The 20,663-nt window shown below is 38.5% G+C and overlaps 1 protein-coding gene across 15 annotated transcripts in view; it reads left to right on the top strand.

Annotated features, from left to right (window-relative positions):
• The window catches only part of LOC148718519 (uncharacterized), a 677,830-nt gene that overhangs the window by 602,985 nt on the left and 54,182 nt on the right, over window positions 1–20,663 (top strand). For all 15 annotated transcript variants that reach the window (XM_088740223.1, XM_088740224.1, XM_088740239.1 and 12 more), the window contains one exon: window positions 16,214–16,234. In XM_088740223.1, coding sequence (XP_088596349.1) covers window positions 16,214–16,234 — 21 coding nt within the window. The remainder of the gene's footprint in view (window positions 1–16,213; window positions 16,235–20,663) is intronic.

The following is a 20,663-nucleotide window of genomic DNA, read 5'->3' as shown; positions in this document are numbered from 1 at the left end:
GAAAACCGGGCAGAACCAGGGCGATAAACATCAAATCACCGATTTGGCTCAAACTTGGCACAAATGCTAAGTATCATGAGTTAACAAATGTCTAAATATAGTAGGTCAAAATATTTAATTCCCTGGGAGATATAGGGTCCCCATGGGAAAACCCCCATTTCCTGCATTTTTTGCATAGTTAATAAGCTGACGTTGCATTGCTACTGTGACAAACATATATAATATATATTCAGTTTGTCACAGTAGCAATGCAACTATTAATTATTAATTAATTAATTAATCATTTCTTCCCTTACCTCTCACTGGTTTTGACAAAGTCGAAAAATAAGGGTATACACCACTTTCATAAATGGCTGCCGAATTAATATTCTTTTGTTTAAATTCAAATTAGCCTCACTAGCCTCGCTTGAGATAATGCCTTCTTTTGAATTTTCAACTGGAGAACGAGGCCAGAAAGGCTAATTTAGATTTAAACAAAAGAATATCAATCCGGCAGCCATTTATGAAAGTGGTCAATACTAAGGCTCAATATCTCCGAAGACCAACCTTAATATAAACTTAACCGTTAAATTAGGATATTCAATGTAGACGAATCGACGCGATTCACAGGGGTCGACTCGACCCGCTTAAAGTAAATTCGATCCGTCTCATCGGAACTGAAGTCGATTCTAAGAAATTTACAAATTTAAAACAGTTAAAACTAGCAAATTTGTTTACTTTTTCGCAACCTCACAAAACAAAGGTCTCGCCCACTGTCATTTTTCTATCGTTAAAATGAATATTAAAACAGTCAATGAAACTGCTTATCAGTTTACGTACTCCGTTTTAGTGTTAATATTTATGGAAAAAGGGAGAAAATGCTTCTTATTGAACCCGTTAAATTATGATTATGATTTTGTCAACTGGTCGTTAACCCCTTCAGTTTGTCAGGGATATATATAGTTGTACTGTTGCTATGATAAAATCAGGAGCGAAATTTTCTAGTTTCCACTGAACACATGAATTGTTTTATGGTAATTTCACAAGCCTTCTCTTTTCAAGCGGATTAGTACAAAATAAAATTTGAAACACATTTAAGTAGCAAAGCACAACACAAATATACAACAAAGCTCAGGAAGTACATCCTGCCTCTTCTAATGCAAAGCGAATAGCCACATGCAGCTTTCATAGCGTTAACTCGCTCCTTCTATAGCTTACGCATATCCCGGAAAGCGTTACCTTCAAGATAATGCTTCTGGTGCCAGGTATTTTGAGCGTATTGGCACTATATTTTCAGGTTATATTGACTATTTTTTCCTCAAATGTTTTTCTGACTCCCTCCAGAAGTAAATGGATCTTTTGATGGCCATGTAATATCTCTAAACCTAAAATCAAATCGTGTAATAGATATATAGCAACTCCTCGTTACTTTAAGGAGGCAACAAGAGAAAAAAAAATCGTCTACCTTTTTCTCCCTTTTTCGCAGATGTAAGTTTAACATGGATTATTAGAAAAATAGGGGAGAAATGGCCATTGACTTTTCTGGGAGGGAATGAAAAAAAAATGAAAGCCTGTAATAATTTCTTCTTTCAATAGCTGACAGATTTCGATCGCAGACGGTTGCAGACCGAAAGAAGAAGTATCCGTAATCGGCGGGATTAGCTACATATCAGTGATTTTTTCGTATCTAAGAAAAAAAAACACTTGGTTTACCTTGAGACTGCAATGTTTTACATTCCCGGAAAAAAAGGCTGTGTGGTTTATATATTAATTTTTTTCCGGCAGCGAGCATGTGAAATACTTTAGCTTTTGCATCTTCTTTCTTTTTTTACGAAATTTCATCAGCCCGTCCCTTCGTTGTGTTGCAGCTCAAGGATTGGTTACATTTTATAAACAGAAAGAAAAGTTTTAACTAAAGGATGCAGATGGTTATCATAGGATTAAAAGCCATATAATTGAAAGCCTATACCTGCACTCGAACTTGACCACCTTTTTTATGGACGCACGAAGAATAAAATGGAGAATGAAACGACCAAAGAACAATCTCCAGCTTTTACAGTGCGGTATAAGACGATACCTAGAATAAATACGCACTCAAGATGTTCAAAGACAATAATAAGTATGAAAAATCAAGAAAGGTGCAGGTGCGAAATGCTTCGTTACTTACTTATCATCTTATATCCGGCGCACCCTCGAAAAATAATTGTTAATCTTTATACGGAAAGGTTGTCTTCAGTTAAATCCGAGTGTCTGATTGGTTCGTACTTGGTCGGGATTTTGCCATAAGGATCGTTCCTAAGCCAGTTTTAAATCTGTAACTAAAACTGCGGAAAGTAAACCTGTAAATATTATCATTCTTTTCAAAGAAACTACCAAAAGAGACACTAAACCACTTATTATAGTAAGGAAAACCGCAACGAAGACGATCACTCATTCGTATTTTACTTTAATCTCAAAAACCACTGAAATTGACAGTAGCAAAAGCCGGAGGTTGTTGTGCCTGTGAAAGTTTCAAATGACTGAAATATAAATAAATAATAATGAAATAAACTAGTGGGTTTCATCGAAAACGCTTTCGTTTAAACAAATAGAGCTGTTTGGGAAATTAAAGTAGCAGTTGTAGTTACAGGTACAGGCAAACGTACTAAAGACATGTAAGATAGATCTACATTCAACTGATAACAAGAAAGACTTCATACACGAAAATTGTAAATGAACCGGTCATGCTAGACGGTCTCAAATGTTATATTTTCAGCGCCTTCGATTGATCGCCGTAATGAATCTTTAGCGAGCCTTGGCGCAGCAAACAAATTACAATTTTTTCGATTTCAACTCCCTTTGTAAAATTCACCATCATATGAGCTTAAACGAGCTTAATTCTGTTCATGAGAGATATCTGACTTGTTGATAAAACTGCAACTATATGAAATGAACAAATGTTTTCTTATTTTGGTAACGGACACCCGTTCTTAAAGGCACAGAGAATCAGAAAGGTGGAATGGCGAAAAAAACAGTATATACAGGCAAAATTCTCATCCAAGCGAATGATTGCCAAAATGAAAAGGCACCGTATGTGGGCGCAAAGTAAGTGTGAATATTTTCTTCACACAACAATTACCTGTATCGCTTCATGCTAATTAGCCTTAAAAAATCCAACCAGTCTTTAGACTCGCCGGAAAAGTATCTTACAGAACTAATCTGCTACTTTGTCTGGATAGCTATCGCAGTTTTTGACAATTCTGAAGGCGAGGGCGACTGAAGAACCACGATCATGCTTCGTAAGTCAGCAAACAGCATACAACTCCAAACAAAATGACTTCACCACACCGCTATTCATTACGACGTGGACATTCAAAGGATCAAACCTAATAAACAATGAGATGTATCAAGGATTTTTTGTAACTCAGAACCACGCAAAAACACCAATATTGTCATCGAACTCACTCGACTAACATATCGAGGCGCTTGACAGCCTAAAGTTGATGACCACTGACCACTGTGACGTCATCAAAACGCGTTTCCACCGTGTCGTTCAAATGACTAAAAAAAACAGCCAGAGAAGCTGATTATTTGCTCGTCATCGTTTTTGGTGGGTTCTAAGAGAAAAGAGAAAAATGCCTCTTGTTGTAACCATTGAAAGCAGGTGCGGTGGAGAGGCGTGGGCTAACCACCATACTGAGTGCTGCGGCCTCTCTGCATTCATAGCCTCCCTAGTCTATACACGCTTGTGAAGTTGAAATGGATGCCGATAACTCCGCAAAATCTGCTAAATATTAACGTCCTTGTTGTCCAAGGTCCACGTTCTTCCTATTGGCCCACCAGTAGCAATACAGGCTGTTCTGTTTAGAAGAAGGATATCGATAAGGTAAAAAGTCGAAGTGATTATACGAATTAGAAGAGGCAAGTAACTTGCGTGGCATTTAAAGTAGGTCCAATCGATCTTGTGATTGGTTGAAAACTTTTCCCGCGAGAAATGGTCACGTTAACTCGGTACTTCTTTGTCGTACGAAGATCCTCTAAAAGCATTACGCTCTCTGACGGTTTCTAGCGCAAGGTATTCTCAGCGCGTTGGCGCTATATGATCACGTTGTATTCATTAGTTTTTTGCCGCAAGCTTTTTTTTGTCTCCGTTTAGAGGAAAATTGATCTTTTGATATCTCTCAACCTTACATAAATCAAATCGTTTATCAGACATGATGAGTAATACGAGAGGGACAACGAGAGCAACGTTCTACAACCTTTTCTGCTCCCTTTTTCGCGCATTGAAGTTTAACATTGATTATTCGAAAAATAAGTGAGTAATGGCGGGTGACTTCTCAGAGATGGAATGAACACAAAATTATAGGCTGTGATTACTGATCATTGTTTCTTTCATTAGTTAACAGTTTTCAGTTGCAGGCTGAAAAAAATATATATGATCCCTATTTGGCAGGAGTAGCTACACATCAGTGATTTTTTCTTATAGACGCACGCCCAAAAAAATGGAGACTAGAACGACCAAAGAACAACTTCGATACTTAAGCGAAAAGAAATATGCACTCAAGATGTTCAAAGTATGAAAAATCAAGAAGGGTACAGCTGCGAAATGCTAATCTCTGGTTCACGTGCAAGTGTTCGTAGGAATTCAGTCTTTTTTTTTTATGCCTCTTGCTAAAAGAGGCCCGAAATCACATGTTCGGATGTTTAAGTATCTGCTATTGTAAGTCCCGGATGTAACCCATCCGGGGTAATGATAAAACGCGGCGCAGGTTGCATAAATTAATCTATTCCCTTTGGTGATACATGTCATTTTTTTCGCGCTTACTTAGCTAAAGCTCCTTGACTTGAGACGGTCACCGTTTGGAGATAAATCTCTCCTTACTGCTATCTTAGAATGCTCTAATTTCGGATTAAATGCCGCTCGTGACCCCACTGTTTCGTATTAACTGATCTATTGAATGCCTGATCTCAGAGGACTATGGCAAATTATTTCGGAGTCTTAAGGTGGCTCCTACCAGTTTGGAGGTCAATTTCTTGAATTTTAGTCGCTCTTTTATTAAGGGAAAATAGTGCCTTAGTTATTCTACAACGTGAGCAGTGCCAAGGAGATATTCACCGTCGAAACCGTCCTTTTCTGCAAGATAAGATACGAGCAAATATCAGCGGAGGAGTCAAGTTTGTGTACATAAAGTTGCAATAAAACGTGTTGTTAAGAAAATTTCTTTCGCTCAGCTATTATCCTCTCTAAAGTCTCTTGAGAAAATCCATGCGACCCGAGCCAAGAGACAACCTCCTCGCTACTGTAATTCATTATTGAGTCCAACGCACGAGGGCTAGCTATATAGGTTAGTTCGACTAATGAGATACGGAAGAAGGAGCTGCTGAGACGCACTCGCAAAAGAAGGACGAATTTTGGAGGGAAATCGCTTTTATAAAAAAATTTAAATCGTTTAAAAGTTCACAGCATAAAGTTGAGCAAAAACTAATGACCTTAGTCACTGTGTTTACAATTATTGCATCCTTCTGGGGCCAAATTGGTTAATCCTACGTGGCTCCTTGAGGGGCCAAATTGAAAAAAAAAATCCCAAAGTAGAATTCACAGGGGCCAATTCAGATTTTGGAGGGGTCGAAATGGTGCCTGTCCCACCCGTTTTGGCTCAAATAGTCCAAAACGAACCTTAATGGGCCAAATTGGTCCCGAGAAACTGGGGCCAATTTGGCTTTTGGGGTCAGTTTGGCTCTTTTCATTTTACAGCGTAAGCTGTACATATTGTCATCGGATTTCCATTTATCACAAATATACTCGGTGATACACTCAGTGTACTGTGTCTTCATTTTCTTAAAGCGCAAGCTATGTTGTGCTATGCTGATTCAAGCAACTTAGTGTAAAAGTACAACTTACAGCAATAAGAAAATACAAATAATAAATGTTATTGTTATTGTTAAAAATACTGTACAATGACACAGCCTAATGTATTTATTGCACTTGCCTGGTTTCTAAAGCCAACAAATACAGACATAAATTCCTGTTCCGTTTGTTTGCCCATGAGTGCTATTTTTTGTTAATTTACTTAGAGCGTATTTCATTGCGTTAAACTAATTTAAGCTCATTAATATAAATGTACAACAGCAGCAAAAGAAAAAAAATCACTACAATGCCACAACCCAAATGTAATTACTGCATTTGCCTGGTTTCTAAGGTCAACGAATGCAGACATGTATTTCTGTTCCGTTGTCTGTCGATGCGCACCATACATTTAGTCCTTGGATTTCCATTTATCTTAAAATGTATTAGTTTCGTTGTTGCAGCGAGGATAGCGCTACTGCACTGGAAAGTATTTACTGGGATGATCATCCTTTGCAATTATCCATAATGACATTGCTGTTAGCATTTAATAACGTTAAATTATTATCCAACTACACTTCGTAGAGTACAAATAACGCCATAGACGAGTACGAATATCACGCGGTATTTGTACTCGTCTATCGTAGCCGTACCAGTTAAACAAGTTTTCTCGCTTCGCGCAAGCGAAGGATTGGATTGTAGTTACAAAAAAAAAAAAAAAAAAAAAATGGCGGACAATTTGAATCATATTTCCGACAACGAAGAGTCAGAATGGCTGGAAAATATTCATCAAAGTTTATTAGATGAATCGAACGAAGAAAAACAGCTTGACGAGCAGAACATTTCTTCTTTTAGTGAAGAAAATAGAAACAGCAACACGACAACGCGCCAATTCTGTTCCGCTTCGCATACTTCTGTCACGCACTCCCTGTAAATAAATCTCCGCGAAATTCGCCCGCACTGAAATAACAGTTTGGCGTGTTGGATAATAAATAACTTATTAGACGTTCTGTTGTGTAGCATCGCTGAGTATTTTTACTCCTCATTTGTATTTTGACTCACCCAACGGGCTCATCAAAATACGGCACAACTCGTAAAAATACTCAGCGATACTACACAACAAATAAGATATATATATATACACTTCACACTTGGTTCCTGAATACATATTCAGTTAAAATTGGTAATCCATCATAAAATAAAAACTTCGAGAAGGTAATGTATTTTTTATCCATGATAATGAATCTCAGTATTTTTTTATTATTATTTATCGCGTCACTCTATGCACTACACATTGGATATGAACGTATGTTTGATAAGAGCGAATATAGACAGTAATACACTCAGTTTCTTTTTCCTTTATTTTCTTAGAGCACATACTATTGTGTTAAATTGACTTAAGCAACTTAGTGTAACAAGTTGTATCTATCGCACTTGCCTGGCGTTGAAATACATTTATGCTTCGTTGGCTCTCGATACCAACTGTACATTTTGTCCTCGATTGTCCATTTGTAGTATCATGTCTTCTTTGAACACATCTCATCCAGTTTTGGGGCTACCTCGATTAAAATCTTTTTGCGAGACGCTCTCGTTTCGAATAGTCTCGTTAGCTTAAAAACCAACAAATTCATAGTTCCGACCTGTCAATCAGCAATGCGGAATCAACCAATCAGAAGGAAGCGTGCGGCATGCTGCCATCTTGTCCCACAACTTTTTTGAAAACATGGAGGCGCGAGCGGCGGAGTGTCCAGCCCTTCAGACAATTTGGCGAAAATTCCAGACCAGATTTCGGTTTCCAATCTTCCAGATCATTCTGATCTTTCACAGAAGGTTTTGGAAAAGGGTTTGAACTATTTTATTCAAGGATTTGTTCATGATATTAAGATTTGCCACGCTCCAAACACTGGAGCTAGTGCACCTTCTGGTACAAGAGTTGATGCGAAATGCTGGCGATCAATGAAAAAACACGAAGATCCGCACAAACTGTATCTAGAAATCAACGACAACAAGATATCAGAAGCCGTGTGTACTTGCAAAGTTGGGTAGGTTAAGGTTTTTTCGTTTTTTAATTTTAATTTTGATAATAAAGCACTTTCACGAATGATAGCTGGATTTGCCTTCCTCATATCTACGCACAACCGGATATCCCCTGATGCCTTTGGCGCAATCACCACAGGACTAACCCATGACGTCGGCCCATTTACTCGCTCCACTATATCCTTAGCAATGAGGTCTTCAACTTTCGCTGTTACTTTCTCTCACCCAGCAAATGGGACACGCCTTGGTTTTTGAGCTACTGGTATCACCTTTGAGTCGACGTGTAGTTTGTAGTCTTTCAGCTTGCCGACGCCAACAAACACTGTTGGATACTTAGCCTGAGGAACTGGGGCTAAGTTCTCGCCAACAACATTGCACTCCAAAAACTCACTGCTGACGCCCGAACTAATACGAAGCAGACCCAGAGCTTGTGAGGTTTCGTGGCCCAGCAGACAGCTTCCACTCTTAGTGACTACCAAATGCAAACCTATCCTCTTATCAGCTGCCGAGATCTCAACTTTAGCGTGGCCAGTCACTTGCAACTCCCTCCCGCCATACGCATACAACCGCTTGTGGCAACCCTCCATCTTCGCGTTAAGGCCTTGGGCCTTAAGTTATTCATATTCTTCCAATCCCATGAGGTTACTTACTGACCCTGAATCAACGAGTACTCTTGTTTTAATGCCATTAATATTCACTTCCAGCACTGGTTCTTTGAGACGGGTTGCATTGCATGTTTCTCCTTGATTCTCTGTAACTGCAATTGCAAAAGCACAGTTCTCCTCGCTGTCAGATGCGTTCTGATCGCCCACGAAGTTAGCATTGTAAGACTGGCGTCTATCAGAATCCCTCCTTCGCTGATCCGGTTTACCTCCAGTTGTATAATTACCACTCTGTGCCTTGCAACACAAAACAAAATGACCCTACCTCCCACATTTTGCACATTTCTCTCCTTTTGCTGGACAACTCCTATCAATGGGCAGATGCCCCTCTCTTCCACAATTGTAGCACTTTCTGGGTTTATTATCTCTTTGTCCTTGTCTCGTCTTGATTGCATTGACGGTGTCTCCTTCATTACCACTGGGTTCACAGTCATGTTTGTTGCTTTCTCCCAGCCGCTTACCACGCACAAGCTTTATCTAAGGCTTCTTCCAGTGTAATATTCCTGTGTTCCAACAATGTCCTCTTCAGCTCAAAATCCGTTAACTTCTCAGTCAGCTGATCCCTCAAGTTGTCGTTCAAACTCGTTCGGAAATTGCAATGCCTAGCTTCTTTTCTTAGGCGTACCAAAAACTGGTCAGCGGTCTCCCCCCTCCTGCAGTGACAGCTGGCGAAAAACATGGCGCTCGTAAAGAATATTCTCCTCGACGCGAAAGTAGAAATCCAGTTTACGAATAGCGACCTTATAAGCATTATCACCCTCCGCTGGGAGAGGACCAGGATCTTGAAAGCCTTCGAATATGTCTTGCACTTCCATACTGGCGAAATGCAAAAGTTGAGACGTCTTCTTACGAGCATTTTCCATGCCCTTTCCTTCGACATAATATTCGAACGCGCGCTTCCATTTACGCCACCTGTCCGCGACTTGCGGAGCTAGTCCGGATAAATCCAATGGTGGTAAGTGCTTCTCACTTATATTTGGACCATCCTCGTCGCCAATATAATATTCCTAGAAGCCACTAAGGTCAATAACTCGAACAACACACTGTCACCCTTCGAACTCCCGCTCTTTTTTACATACACGCACACTCTCTCGGTCACCTGACCACTGTGTATAGTCCCGGATGTCCACAGGACACCACACAAACAATTGCCGTTGCTGAAATACTAATTTTATCACTATAGATGTACAGATTATTTAGGAGCGTTTGATTCCTTAAATTACGTACATATACATATTGAATGCATATCCTCTATCCCTACGTACGTGGAGTTAATTTTTGTGATAGGCGCTAAGGAAATATAAAATCGATGAGGTGATTCTGTTGACTATGTACACTAGAAACTCGGTGATTGTTAGTTATTTTATTTTCGGACCAGTCAAACTTTAGTTTCAAAGTCCAGCTTACGTGAATTTACCACGGATTATTCAGTCTCACATTCAAATGATACTTAAAGGCCCATTTCCATCCGAGATTCTTTGCAGTCGTTTGTTTTTGTTTTGGAATCGCGCTATTGTTAAATGGCGAACGCTGATAGTCATTCACAAACACTATTAAAAAGGAAAACAAAGAATTGGTCAAGAACACAGTAAACAAATTTGCAGCTAAATATTTGAGACTGAAAAATCATAAATCGAGTCTGTGTTTAAATCTTGTACAAACCTTGCCTGATCTTGAAGGAAATTGTTCGGCTTCAACACCAAATAAAATATAAACAAATAACCAATATTTGCCAAAACTGATTTACTTTACGCATTTCAATTATAGAATAATGACTTGTACAAATGAGATCGCTTACATACATATCTTAGGATCTCAAGTAAAAATCAGTCAAATAATTATTCTCACCTAGAAAAAACCTCCCCGGAGTCTCTAGTTCCATCGTAAGAACAATGCAATGACATTTCTGCAAAAGCACTTTCTGTAGTGTTACCGAAACCCATGGTTGTTTTCCTTGCCCTCCATAAATCATACACAGACTCTCGAAGTCGATTAACCTTTACCGAGCCGGGCAGACTCGGCCTTCCTCTAGACCGCTTCTTCGGCGGCATCAACTTTTCAAATGACGTTTTTCACCGTCATACATGTAAGAATTAAAAACTATTTACTGATATGGATACTACGATAGTTTGTTGTTCGCACATGATTCAGGTTGGAACTTTGAAAGCCCTAATTAGTAAGATGGAAGAAGATATCAAAGCGATTCCGCAACTACGAGGAAAATACCGTATTTTTCATATATGAAAATTGATCCGGGCGCACAAGGCATCTCGGTTGGAAATAGGCCTTTAAAATACACTGAGTCGCTGAGTGACTCAAGTCCTTTAGGCTTTTTGAAGATGGAGAGGTGAAGTGGTCGAAGTGACTCACCCAAATCCCTCCGTCGTTGTGTGCATAGCTTCCCTGAGGTTCATAGATGCTCACTGAGCCAAAATGGACAACTTTGCTCCACAGACTCGGCTGACTATTAAGTCCTTTCCTTTACACCTGGCCAGTCTGCATCGTTTTGATGAGTTTATAAGCGATAAGGTAAATTTCAAAGTGAGTGCACGAATTTGAAGAAGCAAGTAACATTTCGTGGCAGTTAAGACAGGTCCAATATATCCTGTGATCAAGAGAAATTTTTTCCTGTAGGAAGTGGTCACCCTAACTAGGTTCATCTTTAACGTACGCAGATCCGTTAGAAGCGTTGTCTTGTTGTTAATGTTTCCAGGTATTTCGGGCGTGCGGGCACTATATATATTTTCAAGCTGTAGGCTTAACTTTGTGCCACAGATTTTTTTGTGTCTTCCCTCAGAGGTAATTTGACCTTTTGATGGCCATATATAGTCTCTCAATCTTACATCGAATCGTGCTTTCGATATGGTTAGTTTATAGCAACTCCTCGTTACTTAAGAGAGAGAATGAGAGGAAAATCTTTTACCTTCCCGAGATGGAATGAACACAAAGATAATAGGCTGTGACAGGAGCCATTATTTGGAGCGTTCGACTCCCATGGGGAGCCTATGTTAAGGCATTTTCACTGAACGCTTTATTTTTTAGACTATCTTTTCGCGGGAAATAGGCTACTTCAGCTCACATAGTCAAGAGTCAAGTTATAAATTAACTACGCGCTAATCGTGATAGGTCGAGGGGCTCCCGTGGGGAACCCATTTTGCACTCTTAGGATTTCATTTATCACACAAACTTCATTTGCTTGAGCCTTTGTCGTGTTGCAGCTCAAGGAAAAGCATGGTGTTGCTTCCTGGTTTTACTGTACTTTGTACCTTTTGTGAACGGGAAAGATTAATTAGAGTGGGTTTCAAAAGACCCACGTCTACCCCTCTCCCCTCCCTCTTTTATGCGCCGGTTTTCTCACGTGTAATATGTGTTCAGGAATTTGAAATAGGTAAAGCGACCATGTTGAGTCGATCTTTAATACATGTGTTTGTATGCTTGTTCGGAATGTTGCACATGATGTTTTGGTGATAGAAATTTAGCCAGGTTTTTTTTTTCCTCTTATGCACGAGAGGTTTCTGTAAAATCAGTAGATTAGTGAGATGATTTATCATTATTTAACCTCGCTATCAAATGTTATATTTGAAGTTTTGTTTTTCGAAAGAATGTCGATGAAAGCCATCGGATATTCTATCGCTACATTTTCATGCGTTAAACGAGGCTGTGCTTAGTCATTACGTTTGGCATCGATGTAGTTAGCTTAGCCCCTCCAAAAATGTGACCAAAATTGAACTAAACTTTCCATCGTTTGGTCCAATATCAATTATTATCGGTACGGTACCTCAAAAGGTAAACGCTCGTTTCGCCAACGTGTCAGTTCATCAACGTCAACATATGAGGTCGATTCGCCAACGTCTAATGTCAGTTCGCCAACGTCCAAAATAATTATTAATGGTTAATCAGTGGTAATGCAGGCTCTTCTGATTTGAGGTGTTCTCATTAAATTAAACTAGCGGGGAACTGTATTTCCTATAATGCTTTATGGTAATTTCTCCTTTTTTCTTCTGTTCTATTTTTTCATATCTGTTACCACTATTTGTGGTAATAGATATAGCCATCATAGAAATTTTTATCGAAGAATTTTAGATGCCGCGAACCAAGAGAAAACCATTAGTATGGATGATTTTGTTTTGAAAGATGACATAGCTACTAGTGATCTATTTGTAAGACGACCATCTCCATTTTATGTACTTTTGAAGTTATGGTTCAGAGAGTGATCTGACTGGCGTTCACGGTGAATATGAACATTCATTATCGGGGTTAAGCAAGCGTGAAAATCGACTACAACTGAAAGGGCTCGTTCCTGAGTACAGTAAATCAACATACATGTCCAGTACACCCAAACTGTTGCGATTCGTCTACGGTCGTTGACGAATCGTCACATCGGGAATCAAATCGCACGTTAACATACCGGAAGTTGAGGGGTGAGAGCAAATTTAAGAGTGAATTTGAGTGGCATGGTGAGGGAGTGAATGACAGCTTGAACCTTTTACGTTCTGGAAGCGTGAAAAGTTTCGGGTCAACGTTTCTCGAGAAACACCAGAAACACTCTATGTCTGACCATATAACTCTGGAATCTGCGCATTTTTCTGCCAAGGAAAAGGTTAAAATTCTTAGTCCTGGCATGACGAAAGGAAGATTGAAAGAATGGCAGTCATTTCGGAAAGGAACAGCAAACTTTTTTCGCGTTTGTTCATGACTACGGTTGTTTTTCCTTTGTCGGCCTTTTTAAGGTTTAACTGAGAGTCAGGTTTCAAGGCCCTCAGCGCCTTGCGTTCAGCCGGAAGCAAATTATATTTTCGCTTTGTAATTTCTATTTCTGAAAGGTCACTTTTTAACTTCTTCTAAATAGCTTTCAAGGGCTACTGATTTTTTATTGGTGGTATCCATGTAGATTTGACGTGGCAGGGATGGGTATTTTTGTCCTCCCCTCGGAATATGTAAATCAGACGCATTCTCCTTGCGAACTGATCAAAGTCACACAATAGTTGTTGTCTTATCTGTTTTTGTTTTGTAGCGGGTGTTGAAATGAATTTGAGCCCTTTTGCCAGTAAATTAATCTGGTCGTTTGTAAGTTCTTTATTTGAGAGGTTTTTTTATGTGCGTTTTGTTCGCCTCTAGTTTGATAGTTTAATTTCTTTAGCAAGACCGCGGTTTCGATCCTAATCTTGTGGATCTCGTCACTTGCCGATTCACTGAATAGACTGTTGCACCCGTACACAATACAATGTCAAACCGTGACGAGAGCACGCTGTATCCTTAAGAAAATGAATGAAAATGCCTCCAAACGTAGCCGTTTGCTTCGATTTTACTTGAAAGTTTTACCTGCGTGACCTGAGAGCCTCGTTTTGAAACTTCATATATCTACGCCTGTCCATGTATTGTTCTATAGGAAAATTAATTACCTGACGAGAGAATTCCGGGTTAAATTGCACGCGAAAACCAATTTCTCACGAATCGCGAAGCGATGAGTGCGATATCGGTTTTCAGGTATATTTGCAATGAGTGCGATATCGGTTTTAAAGTATATTTTCGGGGGAAGGCAGCCATTAAAAGAAAAATGTAGCTCCAGTCCTGTGCTGGGTGGTCAAAGTCTCAAAGGCTTCCGAGCTTGTCTTTGACAAGTATAAAAACTCGCAAGATAGAAATCGTTTCGGTAATTTTTCTAAAATTTGGCGTACGGAGGTAAAGAACCAATCAGTACAAAATTTCTTGTTGGAAGCATTTTCAAATGTCGGTAATATTATGTCGTTTCTTCTATTTTTGCGGCGTACACGAGGCGCGTAAGCCAGCATCTAGCCATAAAATATCCTGATGGATGTCCTTTACAATTGCTGCTGCTAGAAGATTCCTTTTATCACTAGAAGTAAACAATTGACTGGAAGCGTTCGATTCCTTACATTACAATTATTTTTCCCTTTAATTTCACTGTTCTTCTTAACCGAAATTTAACCTTTGCGTCAATCTATGTTTTGGACTTGCGTTTTCGATGACCGCACATTTACTGATATAATGAAAAGATGAAGCCCATGGTAAAATATTCGTTCTAATGTATCTCTCCTTTATAACCTGCAGGTTATGTTTCTTTACAGCTTCACGAATATTAATTATTAAAACTCCTAACAAACCGGGTTATCCACGGGTCTAGATCGGTCCGTAAGGGAATAAAGCTGTGCCCTTGGTCATGGGTACGGCCTGAGGCTTGCGACCACAGGAAAAAGGTTTTCCCATACGGACCACCCGACCGTTAGATAACGCATGTATCCCAGGCACTGTGACAATATCTCAGCGCCTCAACTTAAAGAAAAAATCGTCACCATTCCAGTCTACAATCAATCCCAACCAAGAGATTATAAACAGTGTATAATCTCTTGATTCCGACCAGAAAGTTATCGCAGTTCTGTTCATGCCATTGTAAATGCATAATATGTATCGGGTTTTAAATAGAAGACTGCACTTCTTCTAACCTCTTTGTAACAAAGAAGTGGTCTGACAGTAGTCGAGAAGGCAACGTTTTGATAATCTTATGCATATATGCTTATCCTTATGTCCGTACGTTCCATCCAGCGCAAAAGCTTTTACATGCCTATCCCTATAGTTACATCGCAAGTAATTACTGAGCTCAATATTGGAACAATAGTTTTATGATAAAAGAAACAGCACCCTTTTGAACTTTCTTTCCACAAACCTTTACAGTAAAATCTGGAACAGTAATTGTCTTACGCTAAATCCTAATCAGGCCATATTTTCTGTCTTTGAGGCCTAATTTAATTTCACATCATATTCCTCACAGTGTTCATTTACCAGTCTAACGATTCATACCCTAGTATGGAAATCAAACACCCATTTCTATTGACGACAGAAATTACATTGGCTTATCCAATTCACGCGTTGGCTCACAGAGCCTTTGATTGCTTTTTGCTTTTTTCTATGACAACTTTATTGCAATTAGGTGTATATGTTTCCACTCCGGAATTCAGTTCTGTCGCTAACCAGTTTTACTCGCGACTAGAAGTTAAAGGACTTGCATAAATGTGTTTTTGTGATATCTCAAAATTTTTGATTATGAGCAACAGAACTTGATCCTTATTAAGGCAATCGTTTAGTTCTTAGTTAGGATATTTGAGACATTTGGCGGCTAAAATTGGCTTGCTTATTTGACGATTGACGGTAAAACTATTGCCTTTTTGACGGTTGAAGGTTGATATTGTGGCCATTTGATGGTTGACGGCTAACTCCTTTGGGATCCTCAATTAAGCTCTACAAATGTCTACAAAAGATACTGTCTCATTGTATATCATATGAGCTCTACATTTTGTGTTCAGATTTTCATTTATCGTATTATGCGTTGGTTTTGTTGTTACAGCGAAGATAGCGTTGTCGCAGCGACAAATATTTTCTGCGATAGATATCTTATGTAATTAACCATATTAATAAATAAATAAAAATTATTAAAGAAATCAAATATGGTCTATTAACTTTTATTCCCGTAAATAAAAGAAACTTGGAGTTCGGAGATATTTTTTCAGCTAAGTTGGTGTTTCATTATAACAACACTTCGCGGGAGCTAATGCTTAGAAAGAATGATACATTATACAGCTAGTCAGCTTATCAGTAAGGGACTGAGATGATTTTGCAAACCTTATCCTTTTTTTTTTCCATTTTGTTTTTATTTTGTACTTGATAGTAATTCGTCTCTTTGTTTTCTTTTCAGAGAGGGAGACACTCCTAGCAGGTAACTATCTGCAGTAATAGATTATGGTCATCATAGAAATGTTTATTAACAGACAATCTTAACATGCTACTGAAGCGACTTCACAGAGTTACTTTGTATGTTTGAATGATTAAAGTAAATACACTCAGCGATACTGATTCAGGTTCGTGTTTTCTCATTTTATTTTTATTGCACATTCTATGACATTAACTAATTAAACCATCTTTCTATACATGATCAACAACATCAGCACTAGTAACACGGTCAAATTAAAAGGGTCTCAATCGGAGGGGGGTTCACGTTCACGGTTTACAGTCAAAAATAAGCCCTTTGGACGGTTGACTGTTAAATTTTGGGTTATTTGATGGTTGACGGTTAATGTTTGGGAATGTCGGTTATAAAACGAGCTTAACACGCGAAATTTGGCTATAATTTTTCATAATGACGCGTTTGTAAAGAACTATTAATTCATATCACCTTTTATTGATAAATGACCAACGTTTTACGATACCGGAAGTGTTTGCACACACGAAGTCAGTTCTGTCGCTAACCAATTTTACTCGCGACTAGAAGTTAAAGAACTTACATAAACGTGTTTTTTGTAATATATCGAAATTTTTATTTATGAGCAACAGAACTTGACCCTTATTAAGGCAATCGTTTAGTTCTTAGGATATCATAGACGTTTGACGGCTAAAATTGGCTTGCCTATTTGACGGTTGACCGTAAGAATATTGCATTTTTGACGGTTGAAGGTTAATACTTTGAGCATTTGATGGTTGACGGCTAACTGAGCAACAGAGCTTGGCCCTTATTTAGGCAATCGTTTAGATCTTAGTTAGGATGTCTGAGACATTTGACGGCTAAAATTCGCTTGCTTATTTGACGGTTGACAGTAAAAATATTGCATTTTTGACGGTTGAAGATTGATATTGTGGCCATTTGATGAATGACGGCTAACTCCACTGAGATCCTCAATTAAGGTCTGCAAATGTATACCAAAGTTACTGTTTCATAGTATGTTATATGAATTTTGTCCTCGGATCTCCCTTTATCGTAAAATGTATTAGTAATTATTCATAATGGACATGGGTGTCAACATTTATTCGCGTAAATAATACACACTTGAACGGGGAGGATATTCTTAGTGTTTTTTTATAACAACACCTAGTGGAGGCTTATGGTTAGAAAAAACTATGCATTCTTCTGATTTAATGCATTGACGTTAAAGGGAAAGTACGATCTAGAAAAAGTTTACTCATAGCAAAAGTTCCTTGCTTGCATTGTCCTAACTGGCTATTCATTTGAGCTAAAAGCATTTTAGTGCGAATAAGTACGTTCCAAAACTCGGCATTTTCAAATTGAAATCCTTTTTTTCTTTTGAAATGAACAATGACATCCGTACGTGGCTCCAAATAGGATTAAAAGCCAGAGAATTGAAAGCCTATACCTGCATCCGAATTTGACCATCTTTTATGGATTTTTTTTTTCTTTTTTTTTTTTTTATGGAACTGCACCTAGAAAAAAAATGAAGAATAGTACCTGACGACCAAAGAACAATCTGTAGCTCTTACACAGCAGTTTGCGGCGATACTTAACTGAGAAGAAATACGCGCTCTAGATGTTCACAGACAATGAGTATGAAAAATTAAGAGTGGTACAGCTAGTAAACGCAAGTCACCTGTTCACGTGTACGTGCTCATAGGTATCAATTCCATTTTTTTCGCACTTATCTGGCTAAAGCTACTTGACTTATATGACGGTTCCTGTTTGGGATTAAATCCGTCCTTAATGCCATATAAAAATGCACTCATTTTTATTAAATGCCGCACGTGACTTAACGGTGTCGTAATAACTAAGTGATCCATCAAAGACCTGATCTCATAAGACTGTTGCAAATCATGTCGAAGTCTTGGCCCTCTATTTTCACATCGCTTCTGCAAATAGAAAAGGCGGACGTTCAATTCAAAACGGAAGGAAACTCATGGGCCCTATTACGAAGCCTGTGCACCCTTCTCTCTTCTCTTGCGTCAAATTCTTTAAGCAAAATGTTTACAATAGAACAATAAATGCTGATGGTGTGGGGGCCTCATATGGGCAGACTGGTCCATCCAAGATGTTTCTGATAGTGTCAGACTTTCTTCTTTGAGATAGTATTCTTTAATGTGCCTTTCAGCGTAGCTAATGGCATGGTGTTTATCTAAAAGTGCAATTCATTCATTATTGGTAAATCTTTAGTTTAAATAATCACGAATCACCCATTGAATCTAAAGGTCCTTAAAAGAACTGTACCGCACCTTGGTATACTGAGTTGTAATCGTAGTGGGAATGAAGTCTCGTCGCACCACACATGCCAGAATGGAGGAGTGTAAACTGACTTATGCAAACGACTGAACTGTTCCATTTTGACAGATCCGTTATAAGCTTTACCTTTTCGGACAGTTACTCGCGCTAGGTATTTGGACGCGTTAGTGCTTTATTTTCACGTTGAGTTTATTAGTTTTTGCCACGGAAATTAGCTTTCTCCTTCCAGAGGTAAATGGATCGTTTGATGGACATGTAAGACCAAGAAACCTTACATCGAATCGTGTATTAGTTATGATTAATTTATAGCAACTTCTCCTTACTTAAGAGAGACAACAAGAGCTTACCCTTTTTCATATAATATAATTTTTATATTGATTTTTTAAAAAAATACGGGAACTGGCGATTGACCTCTCACAGAAGGAAGGGACACAGGGATCAAAGGCTGCAATTATTGCTCATTTTTTCATTTTTTTGACTTCAGACTCTGAAAAAATACATAAGGCCCGTCTTTGTCAGAAGAGGTTAAATATCAGTGACCTTTTTGTATTTCAGAATGAAAAACTTTTCCATGTGACTGAAACTGTTTTTGCTTGAGCCTACTTTCACAGTGTCTAGCGACTCAAGGAACAAAATCATGCTGCTCCCAGGCCCCCTTTTGTACCTTTTGTACACGGCAAATAATAAGAACAGTGAATTGTAAGTGAGCCCCCTCTCCCCATCAACCCTTCACTCTTTCCTATCTGTGACATGCGCATAGTAATTTGATACAGTTTAATTTTTAAAAGAAGTTGCATCCGATACACTCTAAACAATCTTTATGGAATTTTTTTTTAAACTTAAAAGTATTTCTTTACGAATATTTTACGTGAGTAATGCCTTCTTGCTGTTTATTTTTTTCAATTAAAGTACTAATCGTGCACTTAGTGGGAAAGGAATAACTCATGATTCAGCGGCAAGGAAGACAATTTTTTTTTTGAAGTATTCAGACACCGTAGGGATTATAAAAGCAAACGTAGACACGAAAAGTAATAAGCTGAGTGCACAAATCCTAGTGCAGTCAAAATCCCGGACGTGCGTTTACATTTTGCTGACTGAAAGCGCGTCTTAGATGATACTGATTTCGATTAAATGCTGCAAACCACTGAGCTGTTCCTTTTAACTGATCTATCAAAAGCCTGACTTTAAACCTATAGTTGCAAATGTCTTGAGCGGTTTGGCGCTTAATTGTTTTCATTGTGAAACACAGAAAAGTTTATTTTCGCTCTTGCTAACGGTTGTGCCACTATGGCATAATGTGCCAACCGCCCATGTAGACGGATTCAGCCAAGAGGTTTGATTTCAGATTATATTTAGGATTTGATCTTTGATTATAGATCCCTTTCAGACCGCGTTTTTTAGTGCTCAGCAGAAAGTAATCTTCGAGTAGTGGAAACTATTTCGAGCGTATTAATTAGCGCTTTGTTTTCACGTTGTATTCATTCGTTTTTGCCACAATTGTTGTTGTGTCTCCCTTCAGAGAGAAATTAATGTTTTAATGGCCATACAAGAGCTCTTGACCTTTCATCGAATCGTGTATTTAATGTGTTGAGTTGAAAGCAACTCTAAATTACTTGAGAGAGACAACAAGAGCAAAAATCTGTTATCTTCTTTTTCTCCCTTTACTCGCTCTTGTAAGTTTGATATTGATCATTCAAAAAATAGGAGAGGAATGGCAGTTAACCTCTCAGAGATACACAAAGATAGGCTGTGATTACAGAACAGTGTTTCTTTCATTAGTTTCAAAGTTTTCTGTTGCTGGCTCAGAGTCTTATCTTTAACTGAGAAAATACATATGATCCGCATTTTTGGGGAGTAGCTATATATCAGTAATTTTTTTTTTTTTTTTTTTATCGTGGGTAAAAAATTGTTTTCCTTAAGATTGCAATGGTTTATTTTACCCGTGAAGGAAAAAAAACCCTGTGTAGCGTTTGAAGAAATTTTTCTTTCCCGCAGCGAGTATGTGAAATATTTTAGCTTTTGCACTCTTAGGATTTAATATGTCATGCAAATTTCATGCATGTGCTCGAGCCTTTGTTCTGTTGAGCTGCTTGGCTTGTGATAATGTTTGGTGGGAGAGATATCTCAACTGAATGCATGCGCCACC

This window comes from Stylophora pistillata, chromosome 12 (genome assembly GCF_964205215.1).
Source record: "Stylophora pistillata chromosome 12, jaStyPist1.2, whole genome shotgun sequence".
NCBI lineage: Eukaryota > Metazoa > Cnidaria > Anthozoa > Scleractinia > Pocilloporidae > Stylophora > Stylophora pistillata.
This window is presented reverse-complemented; position numbering and strand designations above follow the sequence as displayed.